This window comes from Zingiber officinale, chromosome 1A (assembly GCF_018446385.1).
Source record: "Zingiber officinale cultivar Zhangliang chromosome 1A, Zo_v1.1, whole genome shotgun sequence".
Lineage (NCBI taxonomy): Eukaryota > Viridiplantae > Streptophyta > Magnoliopsida > Zingiberales > Zingiberaceae > Zingiber > Zingiber officinale.
The window spans coordinates 124,941,321-124,964,434 of record NC_055987.1 but is presented as its reverse complement, the minus strand read 5'-3'; the positions used below and the strand labels follow the sequence as shown (position 1 = coordinate 124,964,434).

Genomic DNA, 23,114 nt, shown 5'->3' with positions numbered 1-23,114 from the left:
ATAGTCGAGTGACGGAAGCTGAGGGCGTGGCACTCCGGTTGACCGTGTTTCGCCTCCTCGAGATCCAAATTGGATCCTGTCCGATAGTTGAGATGACGGAAGCTGGGGACGTGGCACTTCAGTTGACTGTGTGTCACCTCCTCGAGATCCTGCAACCAAAGTTGCGTCAGTGTCGAGCCAGGAAAGGGGTCCCCGGCGATGGCCCTCCGACGCTCAAGTCAGTCACCGGCGATATGTGAAAGCAACGCAAAGTAGCGAATAGTAGAAGCAACAGTAGATTATCGCATACCTCTACAGAAGCTTGGACCCCCCCCCTTATATAGGGCTCTGTAGCGCGCGTGCATGATTCCCAAGGTGTGCATGCTTCTCGAAGCTTTCCCTGAAAGGATGTATCAGTAAAGTGTCCCTGACACAATACCTTAACGAGTCGAGCGTATCTCTGAAGTGATAGTGGAAGCTTCTGCCGTATGATCTATTGGTTGCTACTCGGAAGATCGTACCGGTTCCACTGTACAAAAATTTTGTACAAGTGTCGAACCTTTCCTAACAACCTATTGTGTTCTTTAGAAATTAAACTTGGATCGCAAACGGAACTTAACATTATTTATTTTAAGTTTGACTTATATGTTCTTTTAGTTTTAGACTTTGATCTCAAATGACGCTTAACATTATTGATCCAAATCCACCCATGTTACAAATTCAATTAAATATTAATTTTGGAAATCGGTTCCCAGGTCAAACATGGTGAGGCACTTGGCCTTCTTGGGTATGGGAACATCCACCACTGCCTCGACAAACCTCTTAACGAAATTTAATATTTAATTTCCTTATATAACCTTAGGTTTAACCAAAAGGAACAATCGAATCACAAATTTAAAAAACAAAAATCACAAACTCGAATCACAAATTTGAAACCTAGAATCATATGCCTCTTGTGTTTGGTATTTCAAAAACTATACAAAGAAAACTAGTATGATGCGGAAAACAATTACTAGTTATACCTTTCTTTGTAAGCAACAACCTCTTGATCTTCTATCGTATTCTTCTTCTTATCTCGGGCATCGTGTGGGTGACGTTCTACCGAGACGAGAACCACCCAAGCTTCCTTCTTCTTCTTGTGAGTTTCAGTCACCACAAGAATTCCAAGAATAGATGAGGTTCAGCCACACCACCAAGCTCCAAGGGATGCTAGAAACAAAACCTTCTTTCTCTCCTTCTCCAGGCAAAATCCGGCCACCAACAAGCTCCTTGAGAGTTGATGCCGCCGGCCACCAATGAAAAAGAAAAGGAGGAGAGGAAGAGGATGAGAACGGTCGGCCACTAACCAAAGAAATAGAAGAGAGGAAAACTAGAACATGAGTTATGAGGTGAGGCACCTCTACCCTCTCTTTTATATTCATTGGTCTTGGCAAATAAGGAAAGTTTTATAAAAACTTCTTTATTCTCTTAGCCAATAAAAGGAAAGTTTAATAAAAAATTTCCCTTTCAAACTTAATGTGGCCAGCCATCTCTCAATCATCCAAGCAATGAAAGTTTTAAACACAAAATTAAAACTTCCTTATCTGTTTCCGGAAATTTTTAAAAATAAAAATTTCTCTATTAATTTTCCCTTCATGGTTAGTTTATAAAAGAAATTTTATAAATTAAAATCTCTCTATTAAAACATATGGATGATTTCCAAAAAGGAAAGTTATCTTTAAAATTAAAATCTTCCTCTCAATCTACAAATAAGGAAAGATATCAAATCTTTTCTTAATCTTTCATAGAAACTATAAAAGGAAAGATTTAATTTTAAAACTCTCTTTTAAATCATGAGGATGGTTACAAAAAAGGAAAATTTTATCAAAAATTAAAATCTTCCTTTTAACTACAAATAAGGAAAGATATCAAACCTTTCACTTAATCTTTTGTAGAAAGCTATAAAAGGAAAGATTTAAATTTTAAACTCTCTTTTAAAACCATGATATCCACATAAGAAAATTTTTAAAAAATAAAATCCCTTTTATTTTATATGTGGTCGGCCACCTAAGCTTGGACTCAAGCTAGGGTCGGCCAAACCTTAATGGCTTATCCCTTTGGCTTGGCCGGCCCAAGCTTGGGTTCCAAACTTGCTTAGCCGACCACCTAAGGGTGTGTAAGAAGTGGGTATTTGGTGGATATAATTCTCTATATATAAGAGGCTACGATAAGGATCGAGAGGAGGAATTGGTCTTGGTCTCCCGATGAAATTAAGCTTCCCGTGTTCTCCCCGAACACCCAACTTAATTTCATTAATAATAATTCATACCACTAAAGAATTATTATTGAACTACCGCACCAATCCCAAATTACATTTTGGGCTCCTTCTTTATTATGAGTGTGTTAGTCTCCCTGTGTTTAAGATATAGAATGTCCACTAATTAAATGAGTTACTAACAACTCACTTAATTAATATCTAGCTCCAAGAGTAGTACCACTCAACTTCATTATCATGTCGGACTAAGTCCACCTGCAGGGTTTACATGACAATTCTTATGAGCTCCTCCTGAGGACATCATCAACCTAGATTACTAGGACACAGTTTCCTTCTATAATCAACAACACACACTAAAAGTAATATCATTTCCCAACTTATCGGGTCTCTTGATTTATCGAACTAAATCTCACCCTTTGATAAGTCAAATAAATAAGTACTAGATATAGGTGTTTGTTTTAATATCAGGATTAAGAGTACACACTTCCATAATAACAAAGGTTTTGTTCTTTTATTCAGTCAGTATAAAAAAATTTACCTTAAATGGTCCAGCTCAATACACTTAGAATGTACTAGTGTAATTCTATAGTTAAGATAAACTAATATCAAATTACACTACGACTATTCTAATGGTTTGTTCCTTTCCATCTTAGTCATGAGCTACTGTTTATAATTTATAAGGAATTGATAACATGATCTTCTGTGTGTGACACCACACACCATGTTATCTACAATATAAATTAATTGAACAACTACACTTAGCATATAAATGTAGACATTTGACCAATGTGATTCTTTATTTCAAAATAAAATGTTTACAAAAGGGTAGGCTTTTAGTATACACTCTAACAATTCTGTTTGAATTAGTCGCCGACCATGCCGCCTGTCAGCGACAGATGCTCCCAAAAAGATAATATCCAGCTAGCAGTGTTTTTTACTGGGTCGAGCGGGATAGCTGCTCGGCTTGGATGAGTGTGTTCTCTGGCCGAACGAGGAGGCCGCTCGACCTGCGCTTCCGCTGTCCTGAGAAAGTCGCTCGGCTGCCCTTCTATTTCTTCATAGCTGTCGTAAATCTGCTCTGTTCTTGCAACTCCATATGAGGTCGAGCGAGGAAGCCGCTCAGTGTGCCCTTGCAGATGCCTAGTAGTTTTTCTGAGTGTCGGAAGCTGGGAACCTCGCTGAGCTGTTATGATGTCGAATTGGGTCTTCTTTATCCCGATCGGCGAGCAAGCTACTCGATCGGCAAGTGGTCTGGGGGCGTTTGACCGCCTTGGCTAGCTCCCACCATGGCGCTAACCTCCATCATGACAACGGGATGGGGCACTCCCCCATCACCGAATCAATATATATATATATATATATATATATATAATCTATATGGTTATAAGTGGATGGGAGGTAACATTGTGAATTTGGAACACTAAGTCATTATCTCCATTGATGAAGCAAAATCATAAAGATATTTGGTTCTACAAAAAGTTAAAATTCATCACCTTAACGTTCCCCATAACTATCCCATATCATTAGAAACAGATAAATTAGAAAAAATAAATCAACATGGGAGAGTAAACATACTTCCATCGTGTCTATATATTAGAATGACAATATGGTCATTCTAATATATTAGTGTTGTGAAGAAGGTTAATTAGGGTTGTGGCTTCTGGGTTAACTATGTATAGACCTCGTTCCACTCTACAATATAAGAAACATTAGTGTCGAGTTAAGGAAAGGGTTCCCAGCGTTGGCCCTCCGACACTCGAGTCAGTCACTGAAAAGATGGAAGGAAACGAAACAACAGTAAGCATAGATGTGAATAGTGAATAATGCGTATCTCCACCAGTGCATGGACCCCCTCTTTATATAGCGCCCCAGCGGGCGACGTGCATGCTCCTCAAGGCATGAGAACATTCTCTAAATTATCCTATGAAAGGATATGCCAGAAAAGTGACTTTAATTGATTTTTCCTCCTTTTTTTTAGCTCAAATCATGCTGAGGACGCGTCTGAGCTGCAAGAGCAGGCTCGCAGATGCAGAGATTAACACCGCGGGCGTTGTCGAATTGTAGAGTTGCAGCCTGCAGCCGATCGAGTAATCCGACGACCCGACTGGCAAAGTTGGAGGGACCCACATGCCGGCTAGCGAGGCTGGAGCAAGTCAGACAGCTGCTAGCGATGCGACGGTTACGATAGCCCTTCCCTCCTGATCGGCCTTCAATGCTGTCGATTGCGGTACCCTCAGAGTCGGCTACGTTCGGCGAACCTCTAATATAACGCAAGAGGCACCACGGGGAAGCTTCTTCCCACTTAGCCACTTCTGTCTTGTAGCCCCCCACTTGTATCAGTTCGCGCCCATCCTTCGAGCGGGGTAACACCTCATCACCCACAGTTCTCGAGCCGGCAGTTGTCCCGCTTCCTACATCCTTATCATCCGACCAGACACCTTCTCTGCCTGGGTTGTCGTCGGGGACCATATGCGCACTGCCTGTCTCATATATGCCTCCTCACTCCTCTTTGCTGGCCGCACAAGTATCTTCTATCCGGCCATCCCCGATGTCCAAGTCCATGGGCAAAGCGACTTCCGAGGCTTGTGGTCCGAGCGACCAGAGACACATAACGACCATCATCCACTTGTCCACTGAAGAGTGGCGCCACCCAGATGATGTCGAGCCATGTTCCCCCGAGCACCCAATTCGGATCAAAGGGTTGTTGGCACAAGTGCGGGCCGATGCTAGGGCCTGCGGGTGACCATCTCCCCGAGGGAGCTTGGGGATAACCATACCTAGAAGGCCACTGGAGTATGTACATTGTTTTTATATTTACTTGATTATTTCCTGCTCAACACTTACTAACTTATTGCTGTTAGAGTGTATACTAAAATCCTAGCTTTTGTAAACATTTATTTGTTAAAATAAAATAATCACATTGGTCAATATCTGCATTTATTAAATATAATTGTTCAATTAATTTATATAGTAGACAATATGGAGTGTGGTGTCACACTCAGAAGATCATGTTGTCAGTGCTCTATAAATTATAAACAGTGGCTCGCGACTAAGATAGAAAAGAACAAACTATCAGTATAGTCATAGTGTAATTAAGTATTAGTTTATCTTGACTAATAAATTACACTAATACACTTTAAGTGTATTGAGTAGGATCATTTAAGTATGTTCTTTTGTACTGACTTAGTAAAAGAACTAAACCTTAGTTATTATGGAAGTGTGTGCTCTTAATCCTAATATAATAACAAGCACATATATTTAATATTTATTTCTTTGATTTATCAAAGGGTGAGGTTTAGCTCGATAAATCAATATGCCCGATAAGTTGGGAAATGATATTACTTATAGTGTGTATTGTTGATTATAGAAGGAATCTGTGTCCTAGTTATCTAGGTTGAGAATGTCCCCAAGAGGAGCTCATAAGGATTACCATGTTAAACCCTGCAGGTGGACCTAGTCCAACATGACAATAAAGTTGAGTGGTACTACTCTTGGAGTTAGTTATTAATTAAGTGAGTTGTCAGTAACTTACTTAATTAGTGGACATTCGTAATCTTAAATACAGGGAGACTAACACACTCATGATAAGAAGGAGCCCATAATGTAATTTGGGATTGGTGCGGTAGTGCGGTAATAACTCTCTAGTGGAATGAGTTATTATCGATGAACTTGAGTTGTGTGTTCAGGGCGAACACGGGATACTCAAGCTCATCGGAAGGCCAAAACCAATTTCTCCTCTAGGTCCCTGTCGTAGCCTCATTATAGCCTCAAGTCCATCCAAATGTAAGGCTCTTCTTGGTGTCCAAGAAGGGGGTCGGATCATTGCTTGGTGACCAAGCAATGGCCGGCCACATCCTCTTGAAAGGGGTCGACCCTATAGCTTGGTGACTAAGCTTGTAGGGGCCGACCATAATAATTCAAAAAGGGAGGGTTGTTTTGAATTTTTTAAAATCTTCTCTTTGTAGAAAACTATAAGTTTTAAAAGAAAGATTTTAATTTTTTAAAACTTTCCTTATTTGATTTAGGCCACATGTTTAAATAGAGAATTTAAAAGATTTTAAAACTTTCCTTTTTTAACCATTCTTATGGTTTAGAAAAAAAAAGGAGGAAAACAAGTTTTAAAATTTAAATTTTCTATCACCATGTTAAAAAAGGAAATTTTATAAGAGAGTTTTTAAATTTTAAAACATGGTTTTAATTTTTAGAAACTTTCCTTTTTTAACTCATACTTTAGGAAAGAGAGCTTGTAAATTTTATAAGAGGATTTCTTCTTGTAAAATTTTAAAAATAATTATTTTTCCTTTCCTTTTAATTGTGGCCGGCCACCTTGCTTCGTGCCCAAGCAAGGGTCATCCAATAGGATTAAACCAAATTCAATCCTAAACCAAATAGGATTGATCATAACCATTGATTGGTGATTGATTCAATCAAGAGGAAAGAAAGGGAAAAATAAAAAGGAAAAAGGAAAAACTCTTGGATGATTTTATTTTTTGTAAAAGGTTTTTCCTTATTTGCCTTGGGCAAGTAATATAAAAGAAGGGGTGAGGGGGCTTCATGAGACACAACTCTTATTCTTTTGCTTGGGTTATCTCTTGGTGGCTAGCCCTCTCCCTTCTTCCTCTCCCTTTGCTCTCTTCTCCTTGGTGGTGGTGGTGGCCGGATTTTAGAAGAAGAAGGAGGAAGCTTTTGGGTGGTGTTCATCTTGGAGGATCGTCGCCCACACGACATCCAAGGCGAGGCGAGGAATACGGCAGAAGATCTCGAGGTCATTAGCTTACAAAGAGAAGGTATAACTAGTATTTTTCTTCCGCATCATACTAGTTATTTTTCTTTGTATGAATTCTAAATACAAGAGGCAATTGATCTAGTTTATCAAATTTATTTTTCGATTTTGTGTTTTTTTTTCGAATTTGTGATTCGATTGTTCCTTTTGGTTAACCTAGAGTTATTTAAGGAAATAAATATTAGCTTTCCTTAAAAGGCTTTGCCTAGGCGGTGGTGGTTGCTCCCATATCCAAGAAGGCCATGTGCCTCGCCATGCAGTCCTGGAAGCCAATTTTGGAAATTAATATTTATGGGATTAATAACCTAGGTAGATTTGAATCAATAGTGTTAAGTTTCGCTTGCAATTCAAATCTAAACCATTAAGAACAGATAAGTTAAATTTGGAATCAATGATGTTAAGTTCCATTTGCGATTCCTTATTTAACTTCTAAAGAACACAATAGGTTATTTAAGGAAAGGTTCGACATTTGTACAAAAAATTTTGTACAGTGGAACCGGTACGTTTTCCTAGGTTTAACCAACAATTGGTATCAGAGCTAGGGTTTGCCTCTGTGTACTTTTAGAATTCAAATAGGTTATGCACATGTCATACATAATTTAGGCAGGAAAATAGTAGGATGTGCTAACTCTTTGGTTGCAGGCTCCAACTATTATGGCTTATTGATATTTTGTGTGATTGAACCCATGGACATGTCAAGGGCATTATTTGTGTGCATGATTGTATGTATAAAATACAGCAGGAGCTGTATTATTTTTAGAATTTTATTTTCGATCTAGAATACATGTACATTCCCTCGTGGAATATAGGATCGATATATGTAAAATTCTATTTTTGTCGCGGATCGGATTGTTGCGAGGTGAGGTACTTTTGGAGCACCAGAGGCGCAGCAGAATGAGATGCAAGATGGCAGCAGCTAGGGTTGGAGCATACTGAAGACAGTGATGGAAAAGGCCATAATAGTTGGAAAATTAATTTCCAAATTTATTGCTTTTATTTACTATGATGTTTATATGCATGTGATGAATGCTAGCATAGGTTAAAATTCTCATTTCTAAATAACTAAGTGGGAGAGGGATTTTAATAAATCCCATGGTCTCAATTACTGGTTTGTAAGTGATGCAACAAGCTTGCGTGTTGGCTCTGAGTGTCTCCCTCTACAACGGATGGGTTTGTTGCGGATCACTAGATCAAACTTCCTTTTATGGATGGTTAAAGGAAATTATTTAGGAGCGTGTGATCTTTTCCAACTGAAGGGGCACAATCCTATTTAATGGACTTAGTATCAAGTAATGGTATACACTTAGACGCATTCAATAGTATCCTCCCCAACGGAGTCACTACTATTGTCTTGTGTGACCAAAGTGAAACCAACTATTAATTTTATTTGTCATAAAGTTAGGATGACAAGATAATAAAGTTAATGGGTCACACCCTCCTCTTACAAATGATGAATTTGTATACGTCCACACTAACGTGGCATGCAATATTCACGGTGATTTGAGGTGTTGGTTAATTTAAAATAGTATTGTTTGAGGAATCAATATTATTCTAAATTTAGAGTCTTGACCAAAGTTTACTTTTGTGATTCTTAGGATGAATTTCAACCCACTAGCCATTATACTGAAAGAGAACAAACTTACTGGTCCCAACTATATTGATTGGAAAAGAAACTTGGACATAGTTCTTACTGCTGAAAGCTATAAGTTTGTACTGACTGAGGCTTGCCCTGATGCACCTGACGGTGACTCTACCCCAGAGGAGATTGAGTATCATAAGAAATGGGTAAAAGCTGATGAGATGGCGCGGTGTTATATTTTGGCATCTATGTAAAATGTATTGCAACATCAGCATCAAGATTTATCAACAGCTTATGATATAATGAACAATCTCAAAGAACTCTTTGGGCACCAGAGTCGGACTGCTAGGCAAGAGGCAATGAGGAAGTTAATGACAGCCACCATGTCTGAGGGGACACCCGTAAGGGATCATATCCTCAAAATGATGGCTTATCTGAATGAAATACAAGTCCTTGGAGGAGAAATTCACTACAAGAAAATTGTGATTCTACAACACTTAAACGACAACGCTTTTTTTAAAAAGCGTTGTCTATTTTTTTTTAACAACGCTTTTAGTGAAAAGCGTTGTCTATTTCATTATTTTCTTATTAATAGACAACGCTTTTCTAAAAACCGTTGTCTATTAGTGATTTTTTTGGATCAAAGACAACGCTTCGTAAAAAGCGTTGTCTATTAGCCTTTTTTTTAGTGTCTACAACAACGATTTTTAAAAAGCGTTGTCTACTGTCAAGTTATCATCTCAATCTTAAGTGATCTAGACCGCTTATCTCAAGATCTGATGGCTGGATCTTCATCCATCTTCACCACAATATGGACGGCCCAGATTAAAGGAGGAGAAAACTTAGTTTCCTTTTACCCATGCGACGACGACACAGTGCTGGTGATTATTCGCGACATCTCCTCTCGCACAGCTAGGGCACACGACCTCCCACCGCCGGCCGTCTCTTCTTCCTCACCACCGGCCGACAGCTCTTCACTGCCGCACAGACCCCTCTCAGGAATCGGGAAGTGCGGTGGTGGATTTCGCCGGCGATGACGACGCCCAACAACCTTCTCAACTGCGAGCCCACACCCTCCGCCCGACCCTCGGAGGCAGAGCCATTACCTTGGCACGCCCATCGCCACCCCTTCCTCCTCCTCTTCCTCCGCTGCCTAACTCCTTCAAGGGTTGCTGCTGCTGCCTCTTCCTACTCCTCACCTTCCTCCAAATTGTTAACTCATATGAACACATTGCATCTTTGTTAACATTTCAACGACTGAGGCTTCCTCCAAGTGTTTAACGTCAATATCAGTGATGCTTATCAAATCTGAATTATTTTTATGCTGACTACTAACAAATGTGTCTGTTTTAGGTTGGGAACTTCAGAGTGGAACCACCAGGGTTATTTCGTGGCCGAGGAGAGCATCCAAAGGTCATATTTCCTTGTCATGTATCTACTTTAGTTGTTTTTGGCTGTCTGGTTTGATTTCAATTTCAAGAATCCTGTTATCTTCCACTGACTTACTGTTGGTTTTCTATGATTTTAGATGGGAAAACTAAAAAACAGAATTAAGCCAAGAGATATTACAATCAATATAGGAAAAGATGCACCAATTCCGGAATGCTCAATACCTGGTGAAAGGTAAAGTAGTTAACTGAGAAAAACTTGAGTGAAGAAGGAACCAAGTAGATTGAACTTGTTGGTAGTTGGTATAGCCTGTCAGAGTCAAATTACATTTATAGGGGTCATTCTTATTTCACAGTTTGATTATTTTCAGATGGAAAGAAGTAAAACATGATAATAATGTCACATGGTTGGCATTCTGGAATGATCCCATAAATCCAAAAGAGTTCAAGTATGTCTTTCTGGCAGCGAGTAGTTCATTAAAAGGGCAAAGTGACAAAGAGAAATATGAGAAAGCCAGGTTGTTGAAGCTAAACAGTTTCTTTCTTATTTTTTCTTGAATGTATAATTTGAATGTGTTTTGACCTGTGTACTATGCTTTCACTTCATAGGTAGCAAAAGCAAGCACTTATGGTTTTCTGATAGTCCTCATTCATTAGTGATTGTCAGATTTTTTTCACGTATATGTTGTTTGACTTAATAGTTTAGTCCTGCATTGTTATTATTATGTTGGTTATGTTGGTTTCCTATATGTATGTGTAAGTTCATTTTTCACTTGTTGTACAATTTTATTGCTCTTAACTTAGCATTAAGCCATGTTCCATGCATTGGCGAAGAGGCTATGGATTTCATATGATGCAGTGACCTTGCCACCTTCTCATCTATTAATGTTACAAAATCTTTCTTTTATGTTCTCAAACAATCATTCTCCACTCCTAATCATAGAAATGGTGATCTCTCTCCTTAGTGATCCTGATGGCAACTACCATAATCTGTGACCTCTTATAGAAGTTTTACAGTCAAACTTGTCCACTGTGTCTCCCCAAGTCATGTCCCCTCAACACCCCTCTCCTATCCGCCTTTGACGATTCACCTCATCTCAACCCCACTGCCTAGTGTTGTGCATTGCTTTGAACATGTCCAGCATCATCTTTAAAGTGGTTACCAATGCATGCAAATATTTGATGGTGTTTTGGCTCAACATGCTACTTTCCAAGATTGTGGGCCTTGTATGCAGTAGCACAGCTCCTCCTAATCTTAATTTCAGTGCTAATCCTGATTAAGAAAATCTCATCACTCTTCTACCTGTGAAACTCTTCCTCCTTTTTGCCTTCCTGTGAATCCCTCCTCATGTATCTAAATATGAGCATCAAATCTTTTGATTTGTGAAAGCATTGTACTTAACGGTATCTCTATGCTTCAGTGTGAGGGGAGGTTTAGTACTAATTGGTAAGTCTCAATTGGTTATTGTGTTCAGGGTGTAATTGTTCATTTTTCTATTGAATAATACAGTTTTGTTCCTCTTATATTTGTGTTGCAGGATTATATACAAAATATTTGAAGAAACTATACAAGAGATTTTAATAGTAAAGATCCAACAAAGCGGCAAATAGCAATGGCAACTTACCTTTATTGATAAGCTGGCTCTCAGGGCAGGCAATGAAAAGGTATCAATCCTATGACCAAGGTGTATTTTTTTAGGTATTGTTGATCCTGTTAAATTGCTGGATTTTTGTCTTTTGTTTTTCTTCCATTTCCAAGTCATCTTATTTACCTTATTGATAACGGTATCTCTATCCTTTGTATTCTCGAGAAGAAATTGATGAGGTGCGATCGGAGTTGGCAGAATGTATACAAAATCATGTTTATGAGTAGGTGTGCTCAAGTTTATGTATGTTCATTACCATGTTTTAGCTAAAGTTTATGTAAGTTCATTATCTTTAGCAAAAAGCAACTTCTTACTTCTTTGGGATCCATTTTCATCTATGCTTGTCTTTCCCTTCCAATGCTTAGTACATCTTATGAGATGCAATCTACCCTTGTTAGTTTTTTCCTATACTCTTAAAGTTAAAGAAATGTTATGAGATTCACTACTTGTCTTTCTAATTATCTTTTCACTACTTGTCTTCTAATGTTATGAGATTCACTACTTGTTTTCTTTGTCTTTTGAGTTCCATAGGTTACAGCATTCCCTCTATGCCTTTGCTTGTGATTAACTTTATGAACCTGTAAAGTCAAGATCTAAGACTAGGAAGTTGAAAAAAAAAAACAAGGTTAATTACTAAAGTTCTGAATAGATCTGTTGAAACTTAGAATTGTATTATTTTGGCATTTGATATTGTACTTTTCTTTTATTATGACACAATATTTATGAATAAATGACTGTAACAAGGCTAGCAGAAGATTGATGTCTATTTATCAAGATTTTGATAAAGCTATTGTAGATACATATGCTGACTTGACATGATTAGCTTGATTTAAGTTAAACTAATGGTATTTATGAAAGATATATAGGTAGAGAAGGATGCATATTGATGTAACTTAAATGGCATATTGATGAAAGATTTGTAATGGCAAAATTGTGATTTCATCCTTCTGCAGTAGCTTTCAAGAAGTATTCAAAACTTAATTAAACTATCTAACATCAACTCAAACAGAAGCATCTGCATTGACCATCTCCAAGGTTCTCTCGATTTGCTCTCTTCTGACCGACTCAAATCCGGACGACCCTCTTGTTCCTGAGATCATCCACAGTTAAAGCTAGATTTCGTATCTAAGTAATTAAACATAAGCTTCTAAAGAATATAAGAAAAATAAACCAAGTTCACAAAATAGTGTATTATTCGATAAGATTATTTTGTATTTCTCAATCCAAATTTATTATTGTATGGTGTGAACTGTGACCTTTGTTTCAGCTTTTACCACCTAAAATTTCTTTTGCATAATATTAATGGTATTGTTTTATGTGACAGATACACTGTGGTAGGTGTTTTGTCCCAGTCTCAAGCCGACAATCCTTTTTGATCAGTATATCTAGTAAAAGTAAGCATGCAGATTGTTGTCTTTGAGGCCGGCTAGCTATTTTATGCTTTTTTTGGTTTAAATTCGAATGTCACTATCTACTTTGAAATAGAACTATTTAGTCTTTGTGTATAGTTGAATTCTCCTGTAAATACTAATACTTTGTAATTGAATTCTATTATTTTGGTACGAGTTTGAAATCATTAGTTGAGCTAATTAATGTTGTTTTATATGTCAAATTCAAATCTAGACATTAATAGTTTTGTAAATATAAAAAAAATAATTTTGTAAATAGATTTTTTTTTATTTTTATTTTAAAAAGACAACGCTTTTAAAGCGTTGCACAGGTGTTGTCTTTGCCAAAAACAACAACGTTTTTAAAGCGTTGCAAAGATGATGTTTTTGCAAAAAATACACAACGCTTTTAAAGCGTTGTCTTTGCTACAAACGACAACGCTTTAAAAGCGTTGTCGTTGAGCAGACTTTTAACAACAGTGCCTTTAATAACGCTTTTTCAGACACAAAGACAACGCTTTAAAAGCGTTGTCTATTAGCTTTTTTCTTGTAGTGATTGATGGAGAAACCCAGGTCGATATAATTCTCCAAACGCTGCCCAGAAGTTTTGAGCAGTTCCGCCTGAACTATAACATAAACAAATGAGAGTATACGTTGGCGGAACTTCTGACAGAACTACAGGCAGCAGAAGGAATATTTCGTCATAGTTCTCAGATTCATTATGCTGAAAATGGTTCTACTTCTAAGTCGAAAGGCAAGAAGAAGAAGAAACAAGTCTTTTCAGCAAAGAAGGTGAATAAACCTCAGAGTACAGGACAGAAAGCTGGAATGAAGAAGCCGAAGGGCAAATGCTTCATCTGCAAGCAGTCTGGACATTGGAAAGCAGACTGTCCTCGTAGGAATTAGAACAATAAAGGTATATCTCATACTCTAATAGTTGAAACATGTTTAGCGGTGTTATCTACCAGCACCTGGTGTGTAGATACGGGAGCCACTGATCATGTCTGCAATTCTTTGCAGGGGTTCCAGGAAACCCGACGACTATTTGATGGAGAGATAACTATCTACATGGACAATGCTACTAAGGTGACGGCTGTTGCAGTGGGAGACGTCTACTTATCTTTTGATATGAATAGAAATTTGATTTTAAGAAATTGTCTTTATGTACCCAGTTTTAGAAAGAATTTAATTTCAATTTCTAAACTGTATATGGATGGATATTCAGTTACCTTTAGTAACAATATCGTTATAAAGAGAAATAAGGTGATTATCTGTTCTGGTGCATTGGTTGACAATTTATACACTTTAAATCCAATTACTCCCACAAAGCAAAATATGGAAATTAATAACACATCTTCTAACTCTAATAAGAGAAAAGAACCTTCGAAAATGAACCAAACATATTTTTGGCATCGAAGGCTTGGTCATATTAACTTAAGTAGGATTCAGAGGCTTATAGCCGACGGACTTTTGGGTTCATTAGAGTTGGAAAATTTTTCGACTTGTGAATCTTGCTTGGAAGGTAAAATGACCAAGAGGCATTTTTAAGGCCAAGGGGTATAGAGCCAAAGAAGTGTTAGAATTGGTTCATTCTGATTTGTGTGGTCCTATGTCTGTCTAGGCAAGAGGTGGTTTTGAATATTTTGTCTCTTTTATAGACGATTATTCAAGATACGGATACATTTACCTAATGCGCCGCAAGTCCGAGTGCTTTGATAAGTTCAAAGAGTACAAGGCTGATGTGGAGAAACGACTAGGTAAAAGTATCAAGACACTATGCTTTGATCGTGGTGGCGAATACCTCTTAGGAGAGTTTAGGAATTACTTATCAGAGGCCGGGATTCAATCCCAACTATCTGCACCTGGTACACCTGACAATGGTGTGGCGTAAGCGAAGGAATAAGACTCTTATGGAAATGGTTAGATCAATGATGAGTTATTCGAATTATCGTTTTGGGGATATGCTTTAGAAACAGTAGTGTACATTCTAAATATGGTACCTTCTAAAACAGTTCCTTCTACTCCCATGGAATTATGGAATGGGCGTAAGCCTAGTCTGAATCATATTCGGATATGGGGTAGTCCAGCACATGTGCTGAAGGGAGATACTGACAAGTTGGAATCACGTCTGAAGTTTGTCTATTTGTTGGATATCCTAAGGAACGAAAGGTGGTTTGTTTTATAATCCTAAAATCAAGATCATTGCACCAATGCTCGTTTTTGAAGAAGATTATGTAATGAACCATAAGCCCGAGTGAAATAGTGCTAGAAGAAATTAGAGAGGACACGCCTACTTCAGTACCAGACAAGATGAAGTACCACAAGAGACCGCAACACGTGTCACACATGATACACAACCACAGACGGTGCCTCGTCAGAGTGGGAGGGTTGTGAGGCAACCGAGAGATTCATGTTTTGGGAGAGTCTTGGACTTAATCCCAACCTGATCCCCGGACATATGATGAAGCACTCCAAGATATAGATGCAGATCTTGGCAAAAGACTCGAAATAGACTATACTCTAATAAGGTCCAGGAGCTTGTAGAACCACCGATGGTGTAAAAGCCGTTGATGCAAATGGATCTACAAAAGGAAAGAGGGATGGGAAGGTAGAAACCTTCAAAGCAAGGATCATTGCGAAAGGGTATACTGTAAAGAGGGAATCGACTATGAGGAGACTTTTTCACGGTAGCTACGCTTAAGTCTATCCGGATACTCTTATCCGTTCCGCTCATACGGATTATGAGATTTGGCAAATGGATGTCAAGATGGCTTTCCTTAACGAAGTCTTCAAGAAAACATCCATATGAAGCAAACTAAGGGTTCATTGAAAAGACAAAGAGCATCTAGTGCAAGCTTAATCACCATTTACGTATCAGCAAGCTTCAAGATCTTGAACATCCGGTTTAATAATCGTAATCCATATATGGATTTATTCAATTATCCGATGAGTCTTGTGTATACAAGAAGTGTAACGAAAACGTTGTGGTATTTCTTGTACTATACGTAGATGATATTTTGTTAATTGGCAACAATGTCAAGGTATTATCGGACGTAAGGTTATGGTTGTCCAAACAATTTGATATGAAGGAATTAGGAGAATGTGCACACATTCTTGGGATCAAAGTTATAAGCGATCGCAAGAAAAGAATGTTGTGTCTATCTCAAGCTTTATATATAGACACAATCCTTGCTCGTTTTAGCATGCAAAACTCCAAGAAAGGTTTCTTACCTTTTAGACAAGGAGTAGCCTTATCTAAAGAGATGTCCCCAAAAACATCAAAAGAGATTGAGGACATGAAGGCAGTTCCTTACGATGTACCGAGGAAGCCTTACGATGCAACGTGTCTGAGACACGATATCCGCTTTCTGGGGCATGGTTAGCGAGATATCGAGTAACCCTCGACAAGGACATTGGACTGCAATAAAACATATGAAGTATCCGAGAAGGACTAGAGATTATATGCTAGTTTACCAAGCAGATGATCTGCTGAGTTACACGGATTCTGACTTCCAATCGATAAGGACAATAGTAAATCAACATCGAGCTATGTGTTTACTCTAGGATGTGAGCGATTGCATGGAGGAGTGTTAGCAGAAATGAGTATAGGACTCAACCATGGAAGCCGAGTATGTTGCGACCTCGAGGCAAAGAATGGTCAGATGGCTTAGGAATTTCTAATCGACTTAGATGTGATTCTGGTTTGCCCAAGATCATCACAATTTATTGTGATAATAGAGGTGCAGTGGCAACTCGAAGGAACCACGAGCGATAAAGCAAGTAAACATATAGAGCGCAAGTACCACCGATACGAGATATCGCGAGGAGAAGTTATTGTCGCCAAGATCATCGAAGATAACCCAGCGGATCCTTTCACAAAGGCCCTTGCAAAGCTTTGATCGATATGGAGGGATGGGAATCGGATGTAAAGGCAAATTATGGCACAGACTTTTAGTATAAGTGGGAGATTGTTAGAGTGTATACTAAAAGCCTAGCTTTTGTAAACATTTATTTGTTAAAATAAAATAATCACATTGGTCAATATCTGCATTTATTAAATGTAATTGTTCAATTAATTTATATAGTAGATAATATGGAGTGTGGTGTCACACTCAGAAGATCATGTTGTCGGTGCTTTATAAATTATAAATAGTGGCTCACGACTAAGATAGAAAGGAACAAACTATCAGTATAGTCGTAGTGTAATTAAGTATTAGTTTATCTTGACTAATAAATTACACTAATACACTTTAAGTGTATTGAGTAGGATCATTTAGGTATGTTCTTTTATACTGACTTAGTAAAAGAACTAAACCTTAGTTATTATGGAAGTGTGTGCTCTTAATCCTAATATAATAGCAAGCACATATATTTAATATTTATTTCTTTGATTTATCAAAGGGTGAGGTTTAGCTCGATAAATCAATATGCCCGATAAGTTGGGAAATGATATTACTTATAGTATGTATTGTTGATTATAGAAGGAATCTGTGTCCTAGTTATCTAGGTTGAGAATGTCCCCAAGAGGAGCTCATAAGGATTACCATGTTAAACCCTGCAGGTGGACCTAGTCCACCATGACAATAAAGTTGAGTGGTACTACTCTTGGAGCTAGATATTAATTAAGTGAGTTGTCAGTAACTTACTTAATTAGTGGACATTCGTAATCTTAAATACAGGGAGACTAACACACTCATGATAAGAAGGAGCCCATAATGTAATTTGGGATTGGTGCGGTAGTGCGGTAATAACTCTCTAGTGGAATGAGTTATTATCGATGAACTTGAGTTGTGTGTTCAGGGTGAACATGGGATACTCAAGTTCATCGGAAGGCCAAAACTAATTTCTCCTCTAGGTCCCTATCATAGCCTCATTATAGCCTCAAGTCCATCCAAATGTAAGGCTCTTCTTGGTGTCCAAGAAGGGGGTCGGACCATTGCTTGGTGACTAAGCTTGTAGGGGCCGGCCATAATAATTCAAAAAGGGAGGGTTGTTTTGAATTTTTTAAAATCTTCTCTTTGTAGAAAACTATAAGTTTTAAAAGAGATATTTTAATTTTTTAAAACTTTCCTTATTTGAATTAGGCCACATGTTTAAATAGAGAGTTTAAAAGATTTTAAAACTTTCCTTTTTTAACCATCCTTATGGTTTAGAAAAAAAAAAGGAGGAAAAGAAGTTTTAAAATTTAAATTTTCTATCACCATGTTAAAAAAGGAAATTTTATAAGAGAGTTTTTAAATTTTAAAACATGGTTTTAGTTTTTAGAAACTTTCCTTTTTTAACTCATACTTTAGGAAAAAGAGCTTGTAAATTTTATAAGAGGATTTCTTCTTGTAAAATTTTTAAAAAAATTATTTTTTCTTTCCTTTTAATTGTGGCCGGCCACCTTGCTTGGTGCCCAAGCAAGGGCCAGCCAATAGGATTAAACTAAATTCAATCCTAAACCAAATAGGATTGATCATAACCATTGATTGGTGATTGATTCAATCAAGAGGAAAGAAAAGGAAAAATAAAAAGGAAAAAGAAAAAACTCTTGGATGATTTTATTTTTTGTAAAAGGTTTTTCCTTATTTGCCTTGGGCAAGTAATATAAAAGAATGGGTGAGGGGCTTCATGAGACACAACTCTTATTCTTTTGCTTGGGTGATCTCTTGGTGGCTGGCCCTCTCCCTTCTTCCTCTCCCTTTGCTCTCTTCTCCTTGGTGGTGGTGGTGGCCGGATTTTAGAAGAAGAAGGAGGAAGCTTTTGGGTGGTGTTCATCTTGGAGGATCGTCGCCCACACGACGTCCAAGACGAGACGAGGAATACGGCAGAAGATCTCGAGGTCATTAGCTTACAAAGAGAAGGTATAACTAGTATTTTTCTTCCACATCATACTAGTTATTTTTCTTTGTATGAATTCTAAATACAAGAGACAATTAGATCTAGTTTATCGAATTTATTTTTTGATTTTTTGTTTTTTTTTTCGAATTTGTGATTCGATTGTTCCTTTTGGTTAACCTAGAGTTAGTTAAGGAAATACATATTAGCTTTCCTTAAAAGGCTTTGCCTAGGCGGTGGTGGTTGCTCCCATATCCAAGAAGGCCATGTGCCACGCCATGCAGTCCTGGAAGCCAATTTTGGAAATTAATATTTATGGAATTAATAACCTAGGTAGATTTAAATCAATAGTGTTAAGTTTCGCTTGCGATTCAAATCTAAACCATTAAGAACAGATAAGTTAAATTTGGAATCAATGATGTTAAATTCCGTCTACGATTCCTTATTTAACTTCTAAAGAACACAATAGGTTATTTAAGGAAAGGTTCGACATTTGTACAAAAAATTTTGTACAGTGGAACTGGTACGTTTTCTTAGGTTTAACCAACAATTGCCACCACAGTTCTAAGTTGAGAGTCTGGCCATATGCCAAAAGCTAATTTTTTTGGAGCACGAAGTCCAACAGATGCGCGCTCCGAGTGGCCCATCAAAGGCTTCCTGGGCATGCTTGGAGAGAAGCTGACTGGCGAGATGGCCAAATTGAAGGCCAATCTGGAGAGGAGCTCCAAACAACTTCAAGCTAAGTGGGACAAGAGTGCCGAGCAGGCCTCACGAATTGAGCGGCTCAACAAGCAAGCTAGCAGCTTTGAGTCCAAAATCAACTCCACCAATACCCGAAAGCTTCGCGCCATAGAGAGGTTAAAAATAAAGAGATTAGGGTCCTGGCATAAAATCTGAAAGAGTCTGAGCCCGCTCTGGTCGCCGAGTGAGAGAGTCGATCAAAAGAGCAAGCGGATGCTAAGCTCCAGCTCAACGCTAAGGATTCCTAGTTGGCTTCGGTGAAAGCCGAGTTGGAGGTGTCCTGAGCGGCCTTCAAAATTTACCAAGATGCCAAGCCCAGCCGGTTTGAAGTTTTCAAGCATGATTATCTCCGATCGGACCCCTTCAACGACCGACTCACTGATCGGGAGCTTTGCCTCTTCAATTTTGGCATCGATGGGACTCTCCAACAGCTGAAGCATGATGGCTATCTCCCTCTCACGATGACCAACAAGATCATAAACAAAGAAAAGCTAACTGAGTCATTGTCGGACGACGTGCTCGACTATCTTGAGTAACCTCCTCTCTGTTTCTCAAGCCGCCTTTTGTACTCCCTCCAGGCGTGCTGTAAAAATTCTTCCAAGTGTTAATGAATGAATGCCCGTTCGACTCTTCTTCCTTATGTTAAATTTTACAAGTGTTCATCCATGCGTCATCGTTCGACACCTTGGGGTTGTCTAACGCCTTAACAATCTTATAGCATTTTGTGAAAATTTTCTAAGTATGCATTCTTGTACCTCTGCTCGCCAATGTAACTAGTTGACGAGTCGACGGACCGCCTGTTTCAGTGTATGCTGAACAACCTCCTTGTTTTTGTTAGCGAGAATCTTTTACGCCAATCGGCAGTAGGACCGGTGTTTGTAGTCGCCACTATTGGTTGATACTTAGAATATCGTACTGGTTCCCCTGTACAAAAATTTTGTACAAGTCCTGAACCATTCCTAACAACCTATTGTGTTCTTTAGAAATTAAATTATGAATCGCAAGCGAAACTTAACATTATTTATTCCAAATTTAACTTATCTGTTCTTAGAGGTTTAGACTTGGATCATAAATGATACTTAACATTATTAATCCAAGTTCATCCATGTTACAAAGTTGATTAAATATTTATTTCTAAAATTGGCTTCCAGGTTAAACATGGCGAGACACTAGACCTTCTTGGTTATGGGATCATCCACCACTTCCTTGACAAAGCCTTTTAAAGAAATTCAATATTCAATCTCCTTATATTAACCCTAGGTTTAACCAATAAGAACAATCAAATCACAAGATCGAAAAAGAAAAGAAAAGAACACAAACTCGAATCACAAATTAGAAACCTAGAATCATATGCCTCTTGTATTTGGTATTTCAAAATCTATACAAAGAAAACTAGTATGATGCGGAATAGAATTACTAGTTATACCTTTTTTTGTAAGTAACAACCTCTTATTCTTCTATTGTATTCTTCTTCTTATCTCGGACGTTGTGTGGGCCATGATCTACCGAGATGAGAACCACCAAGACAACTTCCTTCTTGCAAGTTTCGGCCACCAACCTTCAAGCTCCAAGGGATGCAAGAGCAAAGCCTCTTTTCTCTCTTTCTCCAAGCAAAATTCGGCCACCATAAGAACTCCAAGAGATGATATGGTTCAGCCACAAGAAGAAGAGAGGAGAGGATGATTAGGGTCGGCCACACCAAGGAAGAAAAGAGAGAGGAATAATAGATGATCTGTTATTAGGTGATGCACCTCTTCCCTCTCTTTTATATTACTTAGTCTTGGCAAATAAAGAAAGTTTTAATAAAAACTTCCTTATTCTCTTTGCCAATGAAAGGAACATTTAATTAAAATTTCCTTTAATCCTTTATCATGGTCGGCCACATCAATTGCTCCAAATAAGGTAAGTTTTAAACACAAAATTAAAACTTCCTTATTTGTTTCTTAAAATTTTAAAATAAAAATTTCTCTATTAATTTTTCCTTCATGGTTGGTTATAATTGGAAATTTTATAAATTAAAATCTCTCTTATTAAAACATGTGGATGATTTCCAAAAAGGAAAGTTTTCTTTAAAATTAAAATCTTCCTCTCAAACTACAAATAAGGAAAGATATCAAATCTTTTCTTAATTTTTTGTAGAAACTATAATAGGAAAGATTTAATTTTAAAACTCTCTTTTAAATCATGAAGATGGTTACAAAAAAGGAAAGTTTTATCAAAAATTAAAATCTTCCTTTTAAGTTCAAATAAGGAAAGATATCAAACCTTTCACTTAATCTTTTATAGAAAGCTATAAAAGGAAAGTTTTAAATTTTTAACTCTCTTTTAAAACCATGGTATCTACATAAGAAAAGATTTTAAAAATAAAATCCTTTTATTTTATATGGCCGACCACACCAAGCTTGGGCTCCAAGCTATGGCCGGCCACCCTACTTGGCTCAAGCCTTTTGGCTTGGCCGGCTCAAGCTTGGGTTCCAAGCTTGCTTGGCTAGCCACCTAAGGGTGGGTAGGAAGTGGGTATTTGGTGGGTATAATACTTTATAAATAAGAGGCTACGATATGGACCGAGAGGAGGAATTGGTTTTGGTCTCCCGATAAAATTAAGCTTCCCGTGTTCACCCGAACACCCAACTTAATTTCATCAATAATAATTCATACCACTAAAGAATTATTATTGAACTACCGCATCAATCCCAAATTACATTTTGGGCTCCTTCTTATCATGAGTGTGTTAGTCTCCCTGTGTTTAAGATACAGAATGTTCACTAATTAAATGAGTTGTTGACAACTTACTTAATTAATATCTAACTCCAAGAGTAGTACCACTCAACCTTATCGTCATGTCGGACTAAGTCCACCTGCAGGGTTTACATGACAATCCTTATGAGCTCCTCTTGGGAACAACATCAACCTAGATTACTAGGACACAGTTTCCTTCTATAATCAACAACACACACTATAAATAATATCATTTCTCAACTTATCGGGCCTATTGATTTATCGAACTTAATCACACCCTTTGATAAGTCAAAAAAATAAATACTAGATATATGTGTTTGTTATTATATCAGAATTAAGAGTACACACTTCCATAATAACAAAGGTCTTGTTCTTTTATTCAGTCGGTATAAAAAGAACTTACCTTAAATGGTCCAGCTCAATACACTCTGAGTGTACTAGTATAATTTTATAGTTAAGATAAACTAATACCAAATTACATTATGACTATTCTAATGGTTTGCTCCTTTCCATCTTAGTCATGAACTATTGTTTATAATTTATAAGGAATTGATAACATGATCTTTTGTGTGTGACACCACACACCATGTTATCTACAATATAAATTAATTGAACAACTACACTTAGCATATAAATGTAGACATTTGACCAATGTTATTCTTTATTTATAAAATAAATGTTTATACAAAAGCTAGACTTTTAGTATACACTCTAACAGCCACATGACTTATCCCTAGTTTTGATCTCGGGTTTATAGTCATTGTTCGGCTGTTGTCGTAGACTCGAGGGTTTATAGT

The 23,114-nt window shown here is 37.7% G+C and overlaps 1 protein-coding gene across 4 annotated transcripts; it reads left to right on the top strand.

Moving 5' to 3' along the window:
• Positions 1 to 9,456: 9,456 nt before the first annotated feature.
• LOC122030734 (DNA topoisomerase 1 beta-like) lies at positions 9,457 to 13,196 on the top strand. Of its 4 annotated transcripts, none has more exons than XR_006125586.1 (6): positions 9,457 to 9,763; positions 9,949 to 10,008; positions 10,124 to 10,218; positions 10,355 to 10,501; positions 11,522 to 11,648; positions 12,954 to 13,196. XR_006125586.1 is itself a non-coding variant. In XM_042589848.1 (5 exons), the coding sequence occupies exons 1-5, from the start codon at positions 9,629 to 9,631 to the stop codon at positions 11,592 to 11,594; spliced, it is 510 nt and encodes a 169-aa protein (XP_042445782.1). In that variant the 5' UTR covers positions 9,457 to 9,628; the 3' UTR covers positions 11,595 to 11,856. The 4 variants fall into 4 exon arrangements, 1 of the variants encoding a protein (XP_042445782.1); XR_006125598.1 differs by having other exon boundaries at positions 9,457 to 9,877; XR_006125593.1 differs by lacking the exon at positions 12,954 to 13,196 and adding an exon at positions 11,798 to 11,856.
• The last annotated feature ends 9,918 nt before the right edge of the window (positions 13,197 to 23,114 follow it).

What these genes read in the sequence shown, in the direction of transcription:
- LOC122030734 (XM_042589848.1), top strand. Translation starts at nt 9,629, where the DNA reads ATGACGACGCCCAACAACCTTCTCAACTGCGAGCCCACACCCTCCGCC. An exon ending in GCCGAGGAGAGCATCCAAAG is followed by an intron (nt 10,009 to 10,123) that starts GTCATATTTCCT and finishes CTATGATTTTAG; the next exon opens with ATGGGAAAACTAAAAAACAG. An exon ending in GAGAAATATGAGAAAGCCAG is followed by an intron (nt 10,502 to 11,521) that starts GTTGTTGAAGCT and finishes TTTGTGTTGCAG; the next exon opens with GATTATATACAAAATATTTG.